The sequence below is a fragment of the Aspergillus lucknowensis genome, assembly GCF_044049455.1.
Source record: "Aspergillus lucknowensis strain CBS 449.75 chromosome Unknown BJX67scaffold_85, whole genome shotgun sequence".
In the NCBI taxonomy this organism is placed as follows: domain Eukaryota; kingdom Fungi; phylum Ascomycota; class Eurotiomycetes; order Eurotiales; family Aspergillaceae; genus Aspergillus; species Aspergillus lucknowensis.
Genome location: NW_027263629.1, coordinates 57,338 through 73,126, shown reverse-complemented (window position 1 = coordinate 73,126; position 15,789 = coordinate 57,338). Strand labels below are relative to the sequence as shown.

The 15,789-nt window shown below is 52.6% G+C and overlaps 6 protein-coding genes across 6 annotated transcripts; 4 read left to right on the top strand and 2 right to left on the bottom strand.

The window, feature by feature from the left end:
• Positions 1-123: 123 nt before the first annotated feature.
• Positions 124-1,365, top strand: BJX67DRAFT_386336 (uncharacterized protein; the record flags this gene model as incomplete). Its single annotated transcript, XM_071034047.1, has 4 exons — positions 124-853; positions 918-1,045; positions 1,123-1,240; positions 1,295-1,365. The coding sequence occupies 4 exons, from the start codon at positions 124-126 to the stop codon at positions 1,363-1,365; spliced, it is 1,047 nt and encodes a 348-aa protein (XP_070880674.1).
• Positions 1,366-6,700: 5,335 nt separating this feature from the next.
• BJX67DRAFT_327936 (glycoside hydrolase family 16 protein) lies at positions 6,701-8,279 on the top strand. Its single transcript, XM_071027456.1, has 2 exons — positions 6,701-7,900; positions 7,950-8,279. Exons 1-2 carry the CDS (start codon positions 7,095-7,097, stop codon positions 8,245-8,247), a joined length of 1,104 nt encoding a protein of 367 aa, XP_070880673.1. The 5' UTR covers positions 6,701-7,094; the 3' UTR covers positions 8,248-8,279.
• On the top strand, positions 8,111-9,028 carry BJX67DRAFT_327933 (uncharacterized protein). The gene has a single exon (XM_071027455.1). The coding sequence runs from the start codon at positions 8,318-8,320 to the stop codon at positions 8,783-8,785; it is 468 nt and encodes a 155-aa protein (XP_070880672.1). The 5' UTR covers positions 8,111-8,317; the 3' UTR covers positions 8,786-9,028.
• BJX67DRAFT_327940 (uncharacterized protein) lies at positions 8,831-11,977 on the bottom strand. Its single transcript, XM_071027457.1, has 11 exons — positions 11,570-11,977; positions 11,399-11,520; positions 11,203-11,349; positions 11,035-11,155; positions 10,472-10,987; positions 10,336-10,426; positions 9,746-10,287; positions 9,608-9,696; positions 9,486-9,556; positions 9,325-9,417; positions 8,831-9,246 (listed from the first exon to the last, which is right to left on the bottom strand). Exons 1-11 carry the CDS (start codon positions 11,841-11,843, stop codon positions 8,877-8,879), a joined length of 2,436 nt encoding a protein of 811 aa, XP_070880671.1. The 5' UTR covers positions 11,844-11,977; the 3' UTR covers positions 8,831-8,876.
• A 215-nt stretch (positions 11,978-12,192) lies between these two features.
• On the top strand, positions 12,193-13,177 carry BJX67DRAFT_386332 (CSN8/PSMD8/EIF3K family protein; the record flags this gene model as incomplete). Its single annotated transcript, XM_071034046.1, has 2 exons — positions 12,193-12,362; positions 12,592-13,177. The coding sequence occupies 2 exons, from the start codon at positions 12,193-12,195 to the stop codon at positions 13,175-13,177; spliced, it is 756 nt and encodes a 251-aa protein (XP_070880670.1).
• Positions 13,178-13,426: 249 nt separating this feature from the next.
• Positions 13,427-15,092, bottom strand: BJX67DRAFT_327903 (small subunit rRNA maturation protein TSR4). Its single transcript, XM_071027453.1, has 2 exons — positions 14,840-15,092; positions 13,427-14,776 (listed from the first exon to the last, which is right to left on the bottom strand). The coding sequence occupies exons 1-2, from the start codon at positions 14,966-14,968 to the stop codon at positions 13,634-13,636; spliced, it is 1,272 nt and encodes a 423-aa protein (XP_070880669.1). The 5' UTR covers positions 14,969-15,092; the 3' UTR covers positions 13,427-13,633.
• Positions 15,093-15,789: the final 697 nt, after the last annotated feature.

Genomic DNA, 15,789 nt, shown 5'->3' with positions numbered 1-15,789 from the left:
CCCCCAGGAACGCAGGTTCATTCTTGTGATCGCTATGGCGCATCGGCTTGGACCGTCAGCGCCAGAATAACAACAACCCTCGCGAACGGCGAGCCAAAGTTATACTTTCTCAAGGTAGGGACCATGCCGACGGGGAATGCACCTCGGCTAATGCGTGGTGGCCTACAGTGCGCCGAAGATGATCAGGGAAAGGCCATGCTAGAGGGAGAGTTCCATTCCATGAGTGAGCTGCACAAGACCAGCCCTGGATTTGTCCCGAAGCCATATAGCTGGGGAAAGCTTTGCGTCTCTAGCCCGGACACATATTACTTCCTGTGTGACTTTATTGAGATGATCGACCAGAATCCACACCCTGTTCAGCTGTGCTCCAAGCTTGTACAATTGTACCAAGCGAGCGAGTCTCCCACCGGCATGTTTGGCTTCCACATCAGTACATGCCAGGGAAACCTCCCAGAGACATCCCGCTCTATAGTCGGCAACGGCTCCCGCGAAGTCTCCGCCCTCCATCGTCCTCTCTATCGCTACCTATCCTGCTCTCCAGCAAAGGCAAGGCATGCTGACGGCCCGGCACTTACAGACGAGGATCCCACGCGCAGGAACTCCCGCATCCGCATCCCGAACCCGCTCGCGACACTGAAGATCCTCGCGGGCAGAAACGCCCTCCTCATCACCGCCATCTATGGCGTCTACTACATGATTTTCAGCTGTCTCCAATCGACATCTACGGTCTCTCGGAGCTGGAGGCCAGACTCGTCTACCTGCCTTTCGGCGTGGGGTCGTGTCTTGGGGCGTACTGCTCAGGTATTTCCGGTTCCCTCTCTCCATACAATTCTCGTCATCATTGTCATGCTAAGTGCGAAGAAAAAATCATGAACCGCACTACCGCCTCACAGCGCATGCGCACAACATCGCCGTAGACAGCACAAACGGCGACAACATGGCCAGTTTCCCCATTGAGAAGGCCCGGTTCCGGAGTATCTGGTACTGGATCTGCGCGACGAGGTTCTCGACGGCCGGGTACGGATGGGCGTTGCAGGGTGGTGCTGTGAGTTCTTGTTTTATTACTTATTTTTCTCCTCATCGACTTGTCTTTCTTTCCATCGTATCTATTTGGTTTGCCAGGTCTATCAGCAGCACAAACCAACCAACCCTCTCTGCCTGTTTATCTGTCTGCTAGCATCTATCCATCCCTCTGATTCTGCAATTTATCGTCGGCGCCGCGATCGCAATTACATTCAACGTATGTCCTCCCTCCTCAGGCCCCACTCTCAGGCAAGAATATACTAGCGTCTAGGGCCCGACAGGCCTGCGGCACGTTTCTTGCAGACCAAAACCCCCGATCACTCGCAACAGCGCAAGAAGTGAACAACATCGTGCGGTGCGCGCTCGCGGGCGCGGGTCTCGCGTTCCTCCAGGATGTGCTGGACGCGATGGGGCCGGGTGGACGTTTACGCTGTTTGGCGGTGTATCTTTGGATTGTCTTGTCGCGGCGTGGTTGGCGTGCGTGTTTGGGCGGGGGAGGAGGGGTGGAAGGAGAGGAGGGAGGGATAGGGAGAGGGACGCCGAGTGATGGTTTCAGAGTAGTGTCGGTAAAGGTAAAATACTTTGGGTATAGAGGGGATGTGGGAAAGGGGTTGGATTCATCTCTGAGCCTGCCTGGGGTTGACTTTGTCCGGGATCTGGGGAAAGTGGGGCTTAGGGCTGGCTTTCGGGGGCAGATGTCCGGGGCCCCGCTGTCTTTCACCAGTGTGAAGGAAGGAGAGGTCCTCGAAAGAAATCGCCCTTCTACATGAGGAGAGAGTTGCGACAAATAGACAAATAGAATGCCGGCCGGAGGAGAGGCCTCCAGGCGGTAGGTGATGGCTAAGCACTGAAGACTCTCTTGTGTATCATTTGATTGCATGCTTGACTGAACTAAGAACTAGGATGAATGGCTTTTAAAGAAAGGAAGACGCGTAGCCCCGATCAGGTCTCAAGGCTGTGGAAGCACTTGTCGGTTTCTTGATCTCCCTGATAATATGTGGTAGGTCAATAACTCCGACATGAACGAACGAACAACTTCTTGTTGATAACTATTGTCTGAGTCGACTGACGGGAGGCCAAAACGGCTATATTCTTCCAACACGAGAGGAAAGTATTTGTCCAGTTCCGCCAACCTCTCGGCTCCGGCCTCCGTTTCCTCGTCGCCGTACCCCAGAGCTCTGACTGCTGAGAGGGGTTATCACACTGCATGATATCCCTGGCGCTCTGAGCATTCGACAAGGCACACACGCAAGCCAGGGGGACGGTGGCGCGCCCAAGGCTGAGAGCTTCGATAGGGGTATTGTCGTTCGTTTGTTCTACCGCCGAGACGATGAGGCTGAGGTTCGCGATGGGCCAGGTAGAAACACCAATGGTTGGTGTTTGGCTTCTTGGAGTGTGGCGCAGCAATAATCTTGTGCACTGGAAGCTCAAGGATTTGGGTCTGGCAGCCCTTTGGTATAAAGTGAATGGCCGCATGTTTATAGCAGGATCTTGCAGCTTATATCTTTTTTTTTTTTTTGGAGTAGCAAGTCTCTACATGGTCATGTTTCCTCTATCACCCCAAATGACAGGGAGTGCAGGATTCCTGAAGCTCTCTTGGGGTGAAGTTGTCAAGCTGTGATCCAACCCACCTGGTGCCAGCATATGACGTCTGCACAGAGCTCTCGCGTGGTAGAGCCAAATAATACCGGCGACTCGACAACATGTCATCAATGTGCACGGAGCACGCACAGAACTTGATCACTCCAAAGAGACCCAGACCCCGTGTGAGCAATCTCACAGTCCAATGGTGTCTTTCCGCGACGAAGTTGGGAGTTGTTGGAAGAGGGTTGAGACACATGGCGGCCTATCCTAGAGGTAGGAACATCAGTCTCATCCATCGTAGATTGCGGATGAGAAGTAAGAGGATATAAAGTGAATACGCCCTCGCATGCCGTTGCGGTCTCTGCCGCTATCAAGGCCCTTTTGAAAGCTGTGCCTGAGGGCTGTATAATGCGACGATGACCTTAGGAAGGTGGAAGTTTGTTTCTGCCTGGATCCTTCCGTCTCCGGTAGTGCGCTCGTGGTGTTCTTCAGTCCCTCATCATATTCAATATTTCCAGTGTTGCCCGTGCGGTGAGCGTTATGCCGTTCGGTCACCCAGGTCGGGAATATCGTGGGCGTTCAGGTAGTATCGGAACACTGTCGTCTTCGGAATCGTCATCAAATTTGGGAAGACCGTCAGAGTCTGAGCCAAGCTCCCTGTCCGCACCTTGTAGGGTCTTGAACTTCTCAATTATGCCGGTGATTGCTGCCTCCAGTTGATAGGCTTGGTGTTGACAGTCAATTTCTGTGGGCGCTTGGGGGACTCTCTGCCTGACTTCCGTGTGGGTTCGAACAACGGTTTCCCATCTTTCTTGGTTTCTGCATCATCTCATCATCGACGCAGACAGCGTTCTTTCGCGTCTGTGTGAGCCCGTACTCTCAAGCGCTAAAGCAAGGTGATAGCCTGCCCGCGACATGTCAATAGCGAAAACCAGACCGCCGCTGAGCCATGCTTATATACGATCAACTGATTCGTTCGTATTGTCCGCTGAATTCCCCGGAACCGAGGAATTGACGATGGGTGTAACATGTCGAACTAATCAGGGAGATCGGGATCAGGCAGAAAGGATTTATATTCGACTCATACCCTTCACCTCAGTATTGAGAACGTCCCAGAAATCTCGACAGAAGTTTTGGCCGATTATATATCGGAATTTTACCGCTTCACGGAAAAGGGTCACCCTTTTAAGAACGGCTAGTTCTAGCGTATATTCTCTGGTCGACAGTCAGGTTCTCACATCAGGCCAGGTGCGATGATGGCACCACCGCTAAAAAGCGTCACATCCCCCTAATCAAAAGTATCATAGATATGCCCCTTAGATAGGCCCAAGAAAATTAAGGTAACCCAGCTCACGAGGGTTGCACCACGCCCTCGTATGCCTCTCCACGACGGAATATCACGGGGAGCATGTTACGATACTGCGGTGAGAGTATGCCGCTATATCCTGCGGACGAGTCAGCACTCTTCGAGATAGGTATATGATATAATATATTACTTACCGGGAGTAAAACCGCTACCTTTGGAACGAGAACCTTGGAAGGTCCATGTTCGTACTGCATCTGGCGTAAAATTGGGACTAGATGGCCGGATGGCTGGATTCATCCTCTCCCATTTCTCAGATATCTCGCTGGTGTGAGTATGATGTTTGGGGCCGACTGCGCCAGGAATGAATGTTGCCTTCACTTCTTCATCGGCATCCTCCCTTCGTCTGTACTCATTGTACCAGTTTTTGAACTTGGTTGCCCTCAACTTGCTCGGGATTAGTTTTCCCATGGTCGCGATGTATTAAAGGTGCGCTGAGGGTGGGATGAGGGCCTATGATTTGGAAAGAAGTTGTTAGGGTCGATGCTAGCCAACTTATGTTTTGGTATCATTTGTTTACCTACCTAGATCCAGTGACAATCTTCACTTCGCCATGGGATGCGCGGAACCAGTATCGAATATCTGACCGCAACTTCGCCCTTGTCTCGGAATACGCTACTTCCAGAACAACACTGGGCCACACGCATTCTCCCGAGCGGCCACGGGCCTGTTGATGTGGGCGCCATGCCAGGTCAGGTTGGTTGCTGCCGAGGATAGAAGTAAAAACAACAGCTAGCATTCCGCTAGTTGTCTGGTAATTCGCGACGAAGTAGACATGGCGAGTCGAGAGGTCCAGCTTGGTTGTCGAAGGGAAGATCAGTGCGGCTGTTGTAGGGCTTGCATGGCACCGTTTCGTGGCCGAGTTGGCGAAACGAAAACAAGTAACAGAACTAGGACATAGGGGACCTTGGACTGTCTGGGTCGGTGGCGATGGGAGTGGAGAGAGAAGGGAGGTAGGATCTAGGGGTGAGAGGGGATCTTTATATACGGCGCGGTGGTGGGGTTTGTATTCACCCGGGTGAAAGGGAATCTTGTTGGTGAAAGCGACTGGGAAAAGGAAAGAGACATCAAAGACGAGCTGAAGAGGAATCGGTGGAGGCGGGTGAATGCATCATTACATGGGAGGCGGTAGACCTTATAGAATACAGAATAAAGGAGCGAGGTTTCTAGATAGGAATCACGGCCAATGGATTGGTGATAATGACCAGCATGGTACAGACTGTACAGAGTACCTCCCATAGCTACGAAGCAAACTGAAGCCATTCACGTGGACAGTGGAGCGATGCAAGGACAAAGGGAACTTTGTTTCTAATCCTGCAATCTTGGAGCATGTGAGGTGGGAAACGTCTTACAGAAGGATCGCGATGTTGTCAGCCCTCGCCAGCTTGTGAAAGATAGTGGCGCATGGGCTCTGTTCTGGACTGCTGTGGACAAGAGAAGGTGCAGCTATTTTCGGTTGTCCTGTTATCAAGCGGAAATGAGCATGCGTCCGTCCGAGAGCCACGGACTTCAACGGCCAGGGGCTGGCAAAGATAGGAGCTTTTGTCCTGTCAATCTTCAGAGAGATATTCTGAGCGCTCGAAAAGCTGTGAGAAGGAAAGCGTTCGTCCATCAGGACCTCGGTCGATATCGCTATCAAGCCGTGCCAAACGCAGAGTTTCCTCCGTTTGGCCACCCCCAAAGACACAACATTATTGGAGGATGAAGCCTGTCAAAATCATCCAGGGGGGTGGACCGGACTAAGACGTGTTGGGCGAGAGTTAGAGCCATAGAGCGGGTCCCTGCAGAGCGTCCACACGACCAACTCATCGCTTGTGCGAGCAAGACCATGAGAAAGTCAATGTCGATGACGGGGAGACGTTGAAGAGTCAACTATCCTCTGGACTTTCCCCAGTCAACGAGAGTTTCCGCGCTGATGAGGGTTCTTGGACTGTCAGTGAATGGACCGCTGTCAGTGTCGATCGCAGGCTTTGATGATCGTCATGGCGACAGAACGGTTCAGATCTCTGCAGCTCGCCAGCGAACAGGATGTGACGACATGTAACGAGACACGAAAGCTCTCAGGCACACCAATTGGGTGCTCTTCTCCGGAGACCCGAAAAGAAGGGAGATGCGAAGAGCCCGTCCTCGTTCTGTGACGATGAAGCCTTCCGAAGCAACCTCACTCATTGATTCTCTGGGAAGCGGCCAAGAAGCTGCCCGCCCAAAAAGATTGGCAACTTGACAAGTGGACTGTTATCGGGCCAATCACTGGTTGGAGAAGGGCGTGCGGACTTTTCCCCGAGAGACTGTGGTGGAACCCGCGGTGTTTCACTTAGATCAGAAGCAAGGCCTCCTCTGATGTTTCAGTTGCAGTCTTCCAAGCGCCCCTCGAGTTCACATCTGATGAGACTGTGCCAGCTGCTCAGGAGAAGAAAAGAAGGGATTTGCAATGGGATCAGTAAACTCTCGTGTGACGAAGCCCAACTTCCTTGCCTGAATGGCTTTGTTGTTTCCGCTCCTATTGGGTCCCCAATCCTGGGCTTCCCCGCTGATCCACAGTCTCCTTCTTCAGATGGCTAGCTCCGAAGCCAAGTCTCTGAGCTTAACCGTACATAGGCTAGCGTGACCCCAAGAGCTTCCTCATCTGGGAACCCCCTGAACACGCTGGGGCCTTCCGCTGCAGAAACACACAACAGCGCAAGCGCAACATCCATGGATGGGGGGACAATGTTGCTGAACTTGGGCCCTTTCGAGCTCGCTGATTGGCTGCGGGTTGTCAAAATGAAATCTTTTGACTCAATTTCTCCCAACCAGACCCAGCGATGCCAATGCAGCGTGCCAAGTCTGGTGTGGCACTGTGTGCCGTGCCTGTCTCTCCCTTGCCCTGCTCTTCTTCCTCTCGGTCCCCTCTCTTCAATCTCGAATCTCTCCTCGTCCGGCCTCAACCGAGTGGGTGTCTCAATTCCATCTCGTGCGTTTCGACCGCACGTCCGTTCATTTCCCCCCCCCCCTCCCACGAACTGTCGCTCTTTCCGGGCCTACTGCCCCTTTCCTGCCTTATCTCGGCAGGAACCTCCAGACCGACTTGCACTCGTTTCTCTTCCGCCATTGACGAGCTCAGCACAGAGCTCCTTTGCGCACCATGACGTTCTTTAGGAATCTGGCCCTCCTCGTGGCCAGCGTCACTCCTGTGATTGCGCAGACATGGACACACTGCAATCCCACCAAGGAAGACTGTGAGCCCAACCCAGCGCTGGGGACCGACTACACCTGGTATATGAACGAGACCCTCAACGACAAAATCTGGAATACCACCAATGGCGAGATCGTGTCCGGCGACGAGGGCGCCGAATTCACAATCGCGGCGAAATTGCAGTCGCCGACGATCCAGTCTACTTTCTATATCTTCTTCGGCGTCGTCGAAAGCCTCGTCAAGATGGCGCCCGGGAAGGGTATCGTCAGCAGTGTCGTATTGCAGTCGGACGATTTGGACGAGATCGATTGGGAATGGGTTGGCTACAATACGACGGAGATTCAGACCAACTTCTACAGCAAGGGCGTCAAGGACTTCAACAACGGCGAGTTCTTCTACGTCGAGAATGCCGACACCGAGTTCCACAACTACACCACCTATTGGGACCAAGACAAGCTCGAGTGGTGGGTGGACAACAAGCTGCTTCGCACTCTCACGTACGATGAAGCGAAGAACAAGTCTACCGGGGACAGTATTTTCCCCCAAACACCCTGTAATGTTCGCATCGGGATCTGGCCAGCAGGTGACGAGTCAAACTCCGAGGGTACGATCGAATGGGCTGGAGGTGAAGTCAACTACGACGAGGGCCCATACACCATGACTGTCGCCCAGGTTCGTGTGCACGATTTCCACACAGGGAAAGAGTACGAGTATGGAGACAACTCTGGTACGTGGCAGAGCATCAACGTGATCTCGTAAGTGTTCCAGTCTCCGCATTTGCAAACTTCCACTCATACGACCCAGGGGTAACTCGACCGCGCTGGAAGAAATCAACAAGCCGCCGCCCAAGTCACTGTCGCAAAAATGGGCTGAGCTGCCTTCTGGCGCCAAGATCGGTGTCTACGCCGGTGCCGCCGGTGTAGGCGCCATCCTCCTCGCCTTATTCATTTTCTTCGTCATCCGGCAACGCAAGAAGGGCCGTCTCGAGCATGCCCTCGACGACTCGAAGTGGAACGAGGAACGAACCGAGATGAACAACTACCAACAGAACTGGAAACAGAGTGAATGGAAGAATGGGGGTTACAGAGTCGGCCAGCAGTGAGCCTTGCCTACCGCAAGGTACCACAGAGCCACGAAACAGGCGATGAAAGAAATGTCTACTCCTCCTACCGATGCCGTCTCGATCCACACAACTGCAAGGGTTTCTCTCCTCGCAGCCAGTACCTGCATACCCTTCCAGACGAAGCCAACCCCCCTGCGTCGGCTTTGCTGGCGAATCTCGCGCGGGGCAGCCTCGCTATCCAGAATCCCTCAACGGCGCGATCGAACCTCTTCGGACTCATGATTCCATTCCCCAACGCAATATTCCCCCATCTCCTTACTCATGTTCATATTTGCCATTTTCTCTGTGTTTTTGGCTCACGACTGCGGCTTTTGCTTCACCTTCGTTGTATATACCATCTTGCTCCTTAGGTTTTCTTTTGGGTTGGCTTGCTCTCAAGCCTTGTCTTTCTGACTGCCTGTTGTCCGGGTCCGTCCTAATTGTCTTGCAAATGGCAGCATTCGATATGTCGGACTGCACCGTCCCATGGGCTGGTCTAGACCTCACAACCCTCGTTTTTGGACCCAGCAGTGTGTAAGGCGTCTAGGTTCAATGCATATACCACTCGCTTATCCACCTTATTACCTACATACCATAAAGCCCTACTCCGTGCCCAGGTGCCAACCCACTCATAATTCCAGATGCCCCGGCGAAGGAGGCACATCCCCCTTCTCCCACTGTACCATCTCATCCCCCAGTTCAAACTCAATAACCCCGCCATCCACCATCAAATCCGCATGCTCAAACCAATTCCTCTCCCAAACCTTCCCATTAATCTTCACGCTCTGCACAAAGTACCCGCTTTCCAGTCCGTGCGCGATAATCCGCAGATTCTTGTCCCCGTTGATCGTCATGTTCAGGTCCGGGAACCACGGCGACGAAATCAGGTACACGTTTGTCGTGACCAGCGGGTAGATCCCGAGCATTTGCCATAGGAGCCAGGTGTTCATTGCGCCTGCGTCGGAGTTTCCGGGGACACCGTAGGGCGCGTCTTTGAAGCTGTTTGGAAGGATTAGTATGTGTGGTATCTACGTAGGGTTCTGAGTTTGGATGTGGGGTGTGAAAGGGGAGACATACTATTGGTATCCCAGCTCCCTGGATCTCAACACGCTCTTGTACTGTTTGTTGATGTAGTTGTAGAGATAGGGCGTGGCGAAGTCCGGCTCGTTCCTTGGTTCGGATAAGTTAGTCACTCCACTTTATTCTCTGATCGGTTGTGAGGGTTGGAATTGGCATACCCGATGTTCATGAGAGTCGAGATTCCCGCGCCGTTGGGACCGAGCTGTTGGACGGAGGTGTTTGGTTTGAACTTTGATGTTTGTCAGTGTGATTGTCTACGATGTGAGGGATACGGACGTACCATGAGATCGAGACGGGCTTCGAACGTCTCCGGGCCGCCCATGAGGTCGATGAGAGTCTCCATGTCATGGGGGATGACGAACGAATATTCTACCACAGATTAGACTGGTTAGGGCTATGCAATATGGCGGAGACTCACCCCATGGTACGCCTTCATAGGTATACGAATCCCACTCGCAGCCATAACAATACAGCGGATCATACCCTGAATTATTAAATTCGCCGTTCGAGAACCTCGGTGCCAGGAACCCCGTGAAATTCAGACTCTCCACCTCGGGGTTCCATATCTTCTGCCACCCCGCTGAGCGGCGGAGATATTTCTCCTGCTCACTAGGCATTTCGCCCGCTGCAACCTGGCTCACTGCGAAATCGTTGAGACTGTATTCCACCGTCCGGGAGATGCAGCGGGTGCTCCGGTCTTGAGAAACGTAGCCAAGCTCCAGCCAGTCTACGAGCGCACCGCGGCCTTCTTTTGTGCTTGCGCTGAAGTCTGTGGGGTCATAGGTGTTGTAAGGGGTGACTTCGGCGTTGGTTTTCATGGCGGCATAACCGTCTGTCCAGTTTACGGAGCCGCGGAGGCCCTTGACGTATGCGTCTGCTAGCACGTTATCGGCGTCTGAGCCGCCTTGGACGAGGCCGTTCCAGTTACCCGAGCGGCCATCCGGGAGGAAGCCTTGGTGTCTGTTACGGTTAGCGTTGATTGTGGCTTTTCTTGAGGATAAGTCTTACCTCCATATGTCGATCAGTCCACGGATCATGGATTCGTAGTACGTAGGCTGGAAGATGTGGTAGAAGCTCACAGTGCATCGGAAGATGTCCCCTACGAGAGTCAGCAGCTAGAACCCTATATTGGCGAGATACTGACAGAACGTATAGAAGTCATCCCATGACGGCTCGTCCGATTCCCAGAGCGGATTCTCGCCCGTTCTGTCGGATGGCATGAGGTGAATAAAATATAGAGAGCTGTAAAGCAGCCGCACATTCGTTAGGTTTGCAGTGTCATCGATCGGTACCTGAATCCCGCTGAAGACATCTTCGTTCCATTCCTTAATGGCTGCCTCTACCGTATCGTTGAGTGTCCATGATGGAATCTCGGATTCGATATATGCCTGTGCCTTTTCCACGGAAATAAAAGAAATGCCGACTCTTGAGGTGATGGTAGACTCCGCGTCTGAGCTCCAACTGAACGTTGCACCAACACGGTCGTTCATGGGCCCAGATGTTGCTTTATCACTGAGGTTACCATAAACGGGGAAACTTGGTTCTCCATTCGCGAGGCCTTGATAGCCCCGCATAGGATCCGTATTTGGCCCTCTGAAGACTTGAGCAGTATCCGGTTCGGTATCAAACTCGCCATAGAAGTAGATGGTATAAGGTGCACCTATTAAGATGAGTATGAAGGTCAACGCAACCTCGGCCTACGCTCACCATTATTCCAGCCTCCAATGTATGTTCCATACCCAGAGTAGGATTTCCCGCTGTCATGAATCTGGATCTCACCTCCAACATAGAACTGGCCATTGGGGTCACTCGGCGATCCTGGTAGATACTGGACCGAGTGAGCATCAGCGAGTCTTATAAGCGTTAGATACGTACATGTGAGACGTCGACGAGCACATGCTTTTCTCCCTCAGGAAAGCCATACTGGATGATGCCAGCATGGCGAGAGGATGATAATTCTATCTCAACACCACTTTGCAGCTGCGTTTTGAAGTATCCTACACTAGCCGTGTCTTGACCGACCTACCCGGATGTAAGTATTGTGCCAACCATCATCATGCAGATTACGAACCCTCGGCTGGTTATATGTCAAGTTGTCGAGTACATTCACTGGAGGGCTGATGGACGTCAAAGGCATCTGTGGGATAATTCCATATTTGGGAGCTCCTCCGGTGCCACTCTCATGCATCATTGCTGGGGTCGTGTTACCACAAGAATCTCATCACAAGCAAAGAATGCTTACTTATTGCGGTAACATTGCCATCGGGAGTCCAGCCTCCGTTTAAGACAGCCATGCTCCAGTTCGCTGCGGTTGTATCGATTCCAACCTTCGCTACTCCAAACGGACGAGCCCCGCCAACGAAGATGTCGCCTCCTCCATACCCCTGACCAGGAAACGGGCCTTCAGACCCAATGAAGGGATTCACATATTGAGAATAGTCCAACTGCTTCGCAGTGACAACTACGGCAAGGCCGAGAAGGCCCAGCTCACTGAGAAAAGGGGTCAGAAACCGCATTATTAGGCTTGGTTGGGAGAAATATGCCACTGACCATGATGGAAGAGCGGCTTATAAGTCCTCCGAATTTCAACTCCACCTTCTGATGACACCTTCCCCTCAGTAGCAACAATGTAATAATGCGGAGAATGATCGACTATTATTGAAGGAAGCAACCAAACAGAATAAGCAACTGGGGGATCAACATGCCGCTCGGAGAAACTTACTGTTTTGGAGAGATTTTCCGGCAGCCGGAACAACCGCACAAGCACAATCAAAATTCATCCAATTTTGTCCCGCATTGAGAGAGAGGAACGACCGAATTCCACCTCCTCCTCTCCTTCTCTCCTACCAGTTCGAATCCGACAAAATGGGCGTCGCTTTTGACAGGTGCGACACGCGGCCGGCTAATATTGATGCCATCCTCAGCGGCCTGGACCGATACAACCCCGAGACAACCACGGTGTTTCAAGACTACGTTGTTCAACAGTGCGAGGACCGGACATTCGACTGCTATGCCAACCTGGCTCTGCTGAAGCTGTGAGTGCGCGCTGGTTTCATTCATTTCAGCCCCCAATATCCTCTCCAGCTTCCGAGCTGCAGCGGGCTTGCATGATGCAGAATTCTCACCATATTATCACGTTTCCTATTAACTGAGACCCAATTCGGGCATGTTGAGCGTCAATTCTTCTGAAAACCCTTTTCAAATCCTTGTTCTTCACCTTCAGCGCGTCATTTTTTTTTCCCGCTAACTCGCGTTTGCGCACAGCTACCAATTCAACCCTCACCTCCTCCAGCCCGAGACTGTCACCAACGTCCTCGTCAAGGCGCTAACCGTCTTCCCCTCTCCTGCCTTCTCCCTCTGCCTCGCTCTCCTCCCCGCATACACCAAGCCCTTCCCTTCATCCGAGGCCGACGCCCAATCCGCACAGACATCGGACTTCGTCGAGTCCGTCCAGAAGCTCGCTCACCTCTCCTCTCTCCTTGAGTCCGCCCAGTACGCTCAATTCTGGGCTACCCTGAACTCCGATGACCTGTATGCCGACTTGGTCGCTGACGTCGCTGGATTTGAGGAGCTGGTCCGCATCCGCATTGCCGTAGAGGTTGGAAAGGCCTTCCGTGAGATCAACGCCGAGGTTCTCGAGCAGTGGCTGGATGTGAGGAACCGCGAGTCCCTGGAGAAGTTTGTTACCGAGGTGTGCAGCTGGGAGGTTGACAAGTCCGGCGCCAAGGGCACCGTCATCAGGGTTCCCACGAACAAGGAGAACGAAGCCCGCAGCGAAGTCAAGAGTGAGCGCGTTGACATCGATATGTTCGGCCGTGTGATCCGGAGGGGATTCGAGCAGGTGGCATAAACGGCTTTTAAAAAAGCTATAGGGATCTTTTCCACTGTCCATATCCCGTGCAACATCGGGGATATCCCGATACGTGCCAGTCTACGAGACTCTCAAAACGGACTATGTCCAGCTCGAATCGCCGAGATGAATATGAAGCCCAAAAATGATGATGACGGGGATAGACCAGCATGGGGAGGATTGGGAAGTCTGGAGCCGGCGCATTGGCGTTCTGAATTTGCTTCTCACGATTTCGATTTTCCCGTCACATCCCATCCGTTACTAGGATAACCCCATTTCCTCTGCTGTGTACCTACTACCTAGAGTCCGAGTGATATCCTGCCAAATTAACCAGCGAGATACAACTCTGCTGAACAATGGTCATCAACGTATACTTGAGCGTCTCGAGAAATGCAGCTCCAACCAATTTGATGAATCTATGTACTCAGTCATCAACGTTAAGCGTAAAACATATCATCATTTCGTCTCTTCCCATTGCACACCAGCCCATTCTTCCCTCCACCCGACCACACCTACTTCCTTCGGACCACAGTTCCGACTGCAAACGCCCACGATTATAGTCCCCCACTCCATACCCGCATCATCCTTCCCGAGACCGACACCCTCGCGGCCATCTTCAAGAATACTAATTGCATGCGGCACAAGCTGGAGCTCAAAGACACGCTCACTCCCACAAGATTCGCACCGGGGCATACGACCCGCACCACTCGATCCCGTCGCCACATGTGCCCCGGCCCGCGAAGCATCATGCAGCCGTTTCCCCACGGGATCAGTGTGAGAGTACAGGATCGGCGCACCGCGGAATTCATACCGCAGGACCTGTTCCGGGTTATGGGCGAGGCGGGTGGAGAATTTGAGGAAGGCCTTGTCGAGCTCGGATTCGAAGGCGTCTTTGGCGTCTGTCCCCGATGGGCCGCCCTCAGCATCTTCTGTGTCGATGGTGACGTTTTCGGGGATCTTAGGGGTTGGTGGGCGAGAGAGGGTTTCGCGCTCGGCGTCTATGTAGAATTTTGTGTATGGGGTGGGGAACTGTGATTGGTCTGGCCATGGGAGGGGGGGTCCGGTGGGCTCGCTGGATGGTGGGGGGGAGGAGACGCGAACTTTGTCGGCGAACGATTCGGTGAGAGTGCTAGGGTTCGGCGTCGAAGGTTTGGCACTTGGTTTGTTGGCGGGAGTAGGGGTCGGGCTTGCAATTGGGGCAGCAAATGGATTGCTTGCCTGTGTAGCGGCGGGTTTGGAGGAGAAAGGGTTTGGGTTCGCAGAGACACTGTTGACGAGGGTACTCCCAAACAGACTAGCACCAAGATCCGGCTTGGGGGCCGAAGGTTTTTCCACTTCCTTCTTCTCTGGTTCTTGCTCCTCAGTCTTCCGTGGCGGCTGGTGGCTTTTGTGGTTTCTTGTTGCGCGCAGGGCCCTAATACTGCCTGGTTTGCGGTTGCATGCTTTTCGGGGGCAGGAGAAGATATAGAGTCGACGATCCGCATCTGGGAAATGCTCATAGAGCTCGGCGTCGATTTCGAGCAGAAGCAGCAACGGTTGATTGCAGACTTTGCATTTGGCGAAGTCACCAGGCGGCGGGGTAGATTCGTCAAGCCAGGTCTGTAATACCCAAGGGTTAGCATGAGCATTGCGGCTGGTGCTGAAATGGTAAGAATTCCATACCGGCCAGCCACCTAGGTGAGTTATAGGATCTTCAATTATCTCCTCCGAGGCATATCCCAAAACCACTCCCGTCTCTGTGTAGTCCCCCTCATCTTCAAACCCAGATGAGTCGCTGTCGTATGGATCCATTGCTGTGCAGGCGAACAAGCAGTGACGGCGGAGCTAAAATATTCAAAACACAAGCCGACGTTAAAATTTCCTGCTCTTTCACAAATTGTGCACGGGCAGCTGAAATTCGACGCCGACGTTGAGCCTTAGGCGTATACAAGAGAAAAAAAATTCAGGACTGGGCGATAAGCGATAATGGGGTCAAATGCGCTATAATTAATTAGGACTAGCGCCGTATCGGAGCTTCCAAACGAGGGATCTATCGTCTACTCCCATCGTCATGTTCATCAGTCAACCTCAGAGTTTGCCAAATGATAACCCTCTCTTTATAAATCCCTTTCTTGATTTGTATATTGTCCAGAGTGGATAGAGCTTTAGGCTTTGATGTTTGAAATGATCGGAAGCCCACTTCTAGTGTGAAAGCACCACTTGATCCGGGCAACCTCTTCCCAACTGGACCAGCTATTTTCCAAACCCAGTGTACTGTGTCCCCCCGTCAGACCGTAGGGTCTGATCTGCCCGGGTCGCACCTATATATTGGCTGAGGCCTGACACCCAGGGCACCCTGCCATGACAGCGTGGCTGTGACCAGTTGTTGGTGGTCCTTATCAAAGTTAATCACAGCTTCAGATCCATCCACTATTCTGAGTGGCTTTCCGCTTAAAATGATTCTTGGTGTATCACCAGTACCACCAGTTGTACTAATTACTTTTGGTTCAGAACGGATAACAAGCGGGACATCCAGTTTATCCAGGGGGCATGTGGTGTTTGGAATAACAACTTGAATGGCAGAACTCAAGGTCGTGAAGGCGCTTAGGCAGACATAGATTATACTTACTGTG

Bases quoted from the DNA above. Each gene is read 5' to 3' on its own strand.
- BJX67DRAFT_327903 (XM_071027453.1), bottom strand. From the start codon at position 14,968: ATGGATCCATACGACAGCGACTCATCTGGGTTTGAAGATGAGGGGGAC. The intron at 14,777-14,839 runs GTATGGAATTCT...TGGGTATTACAG, and splicing joins CTCACCTAGGTGGCTGGCCG to ACCTGGCTTGACGAATCTAC.
- BJX67DRAFT_327933 (XM_071027455.1), top strand. From the start codon at position 8,318: ATGCCGTCTCGATCCACACAACTGCAAGGGTTTCTCTCCTCGCAGCCA.
- BJX67DRAFT_327940 (XM_071027457.1), bottom strand. From the start codon at position 11,843: ATGCGGTTTCTGACCCCTTTTCTCAGTGAGCTGGGCCTTCTCGGCCTT. The intron at 11,350-11,398 runs GTTCGTAATCTG...ACATCCGGGTAG, and splicing joins TGACATATAACCAGCCGAGG to GTCGGTCAAGACACGGCTAG. The intron at 9,557-9,607 runs GTACGTCCGTAT...CAAACATCAAAG, and splicing joins AAGCCCGTCTCGATCTCATG to TTCAAACCAAACACCTCCGT.
- BJX67DRAFT_327936 (XM_071027456.1), top strand. From the start codon at position 7,095: ATGACGTTCTTTAGGAATCTGGCCCTCCTCGTGGCCAGCGTCACTCCT. The intron at 7,901-7,949 runs GTAAGTGTTCCA...CATACGACCCAG, and splicing joins CAGAGCATCAACGTGATCTC to GGGTAACTCGACCGCGCTGG.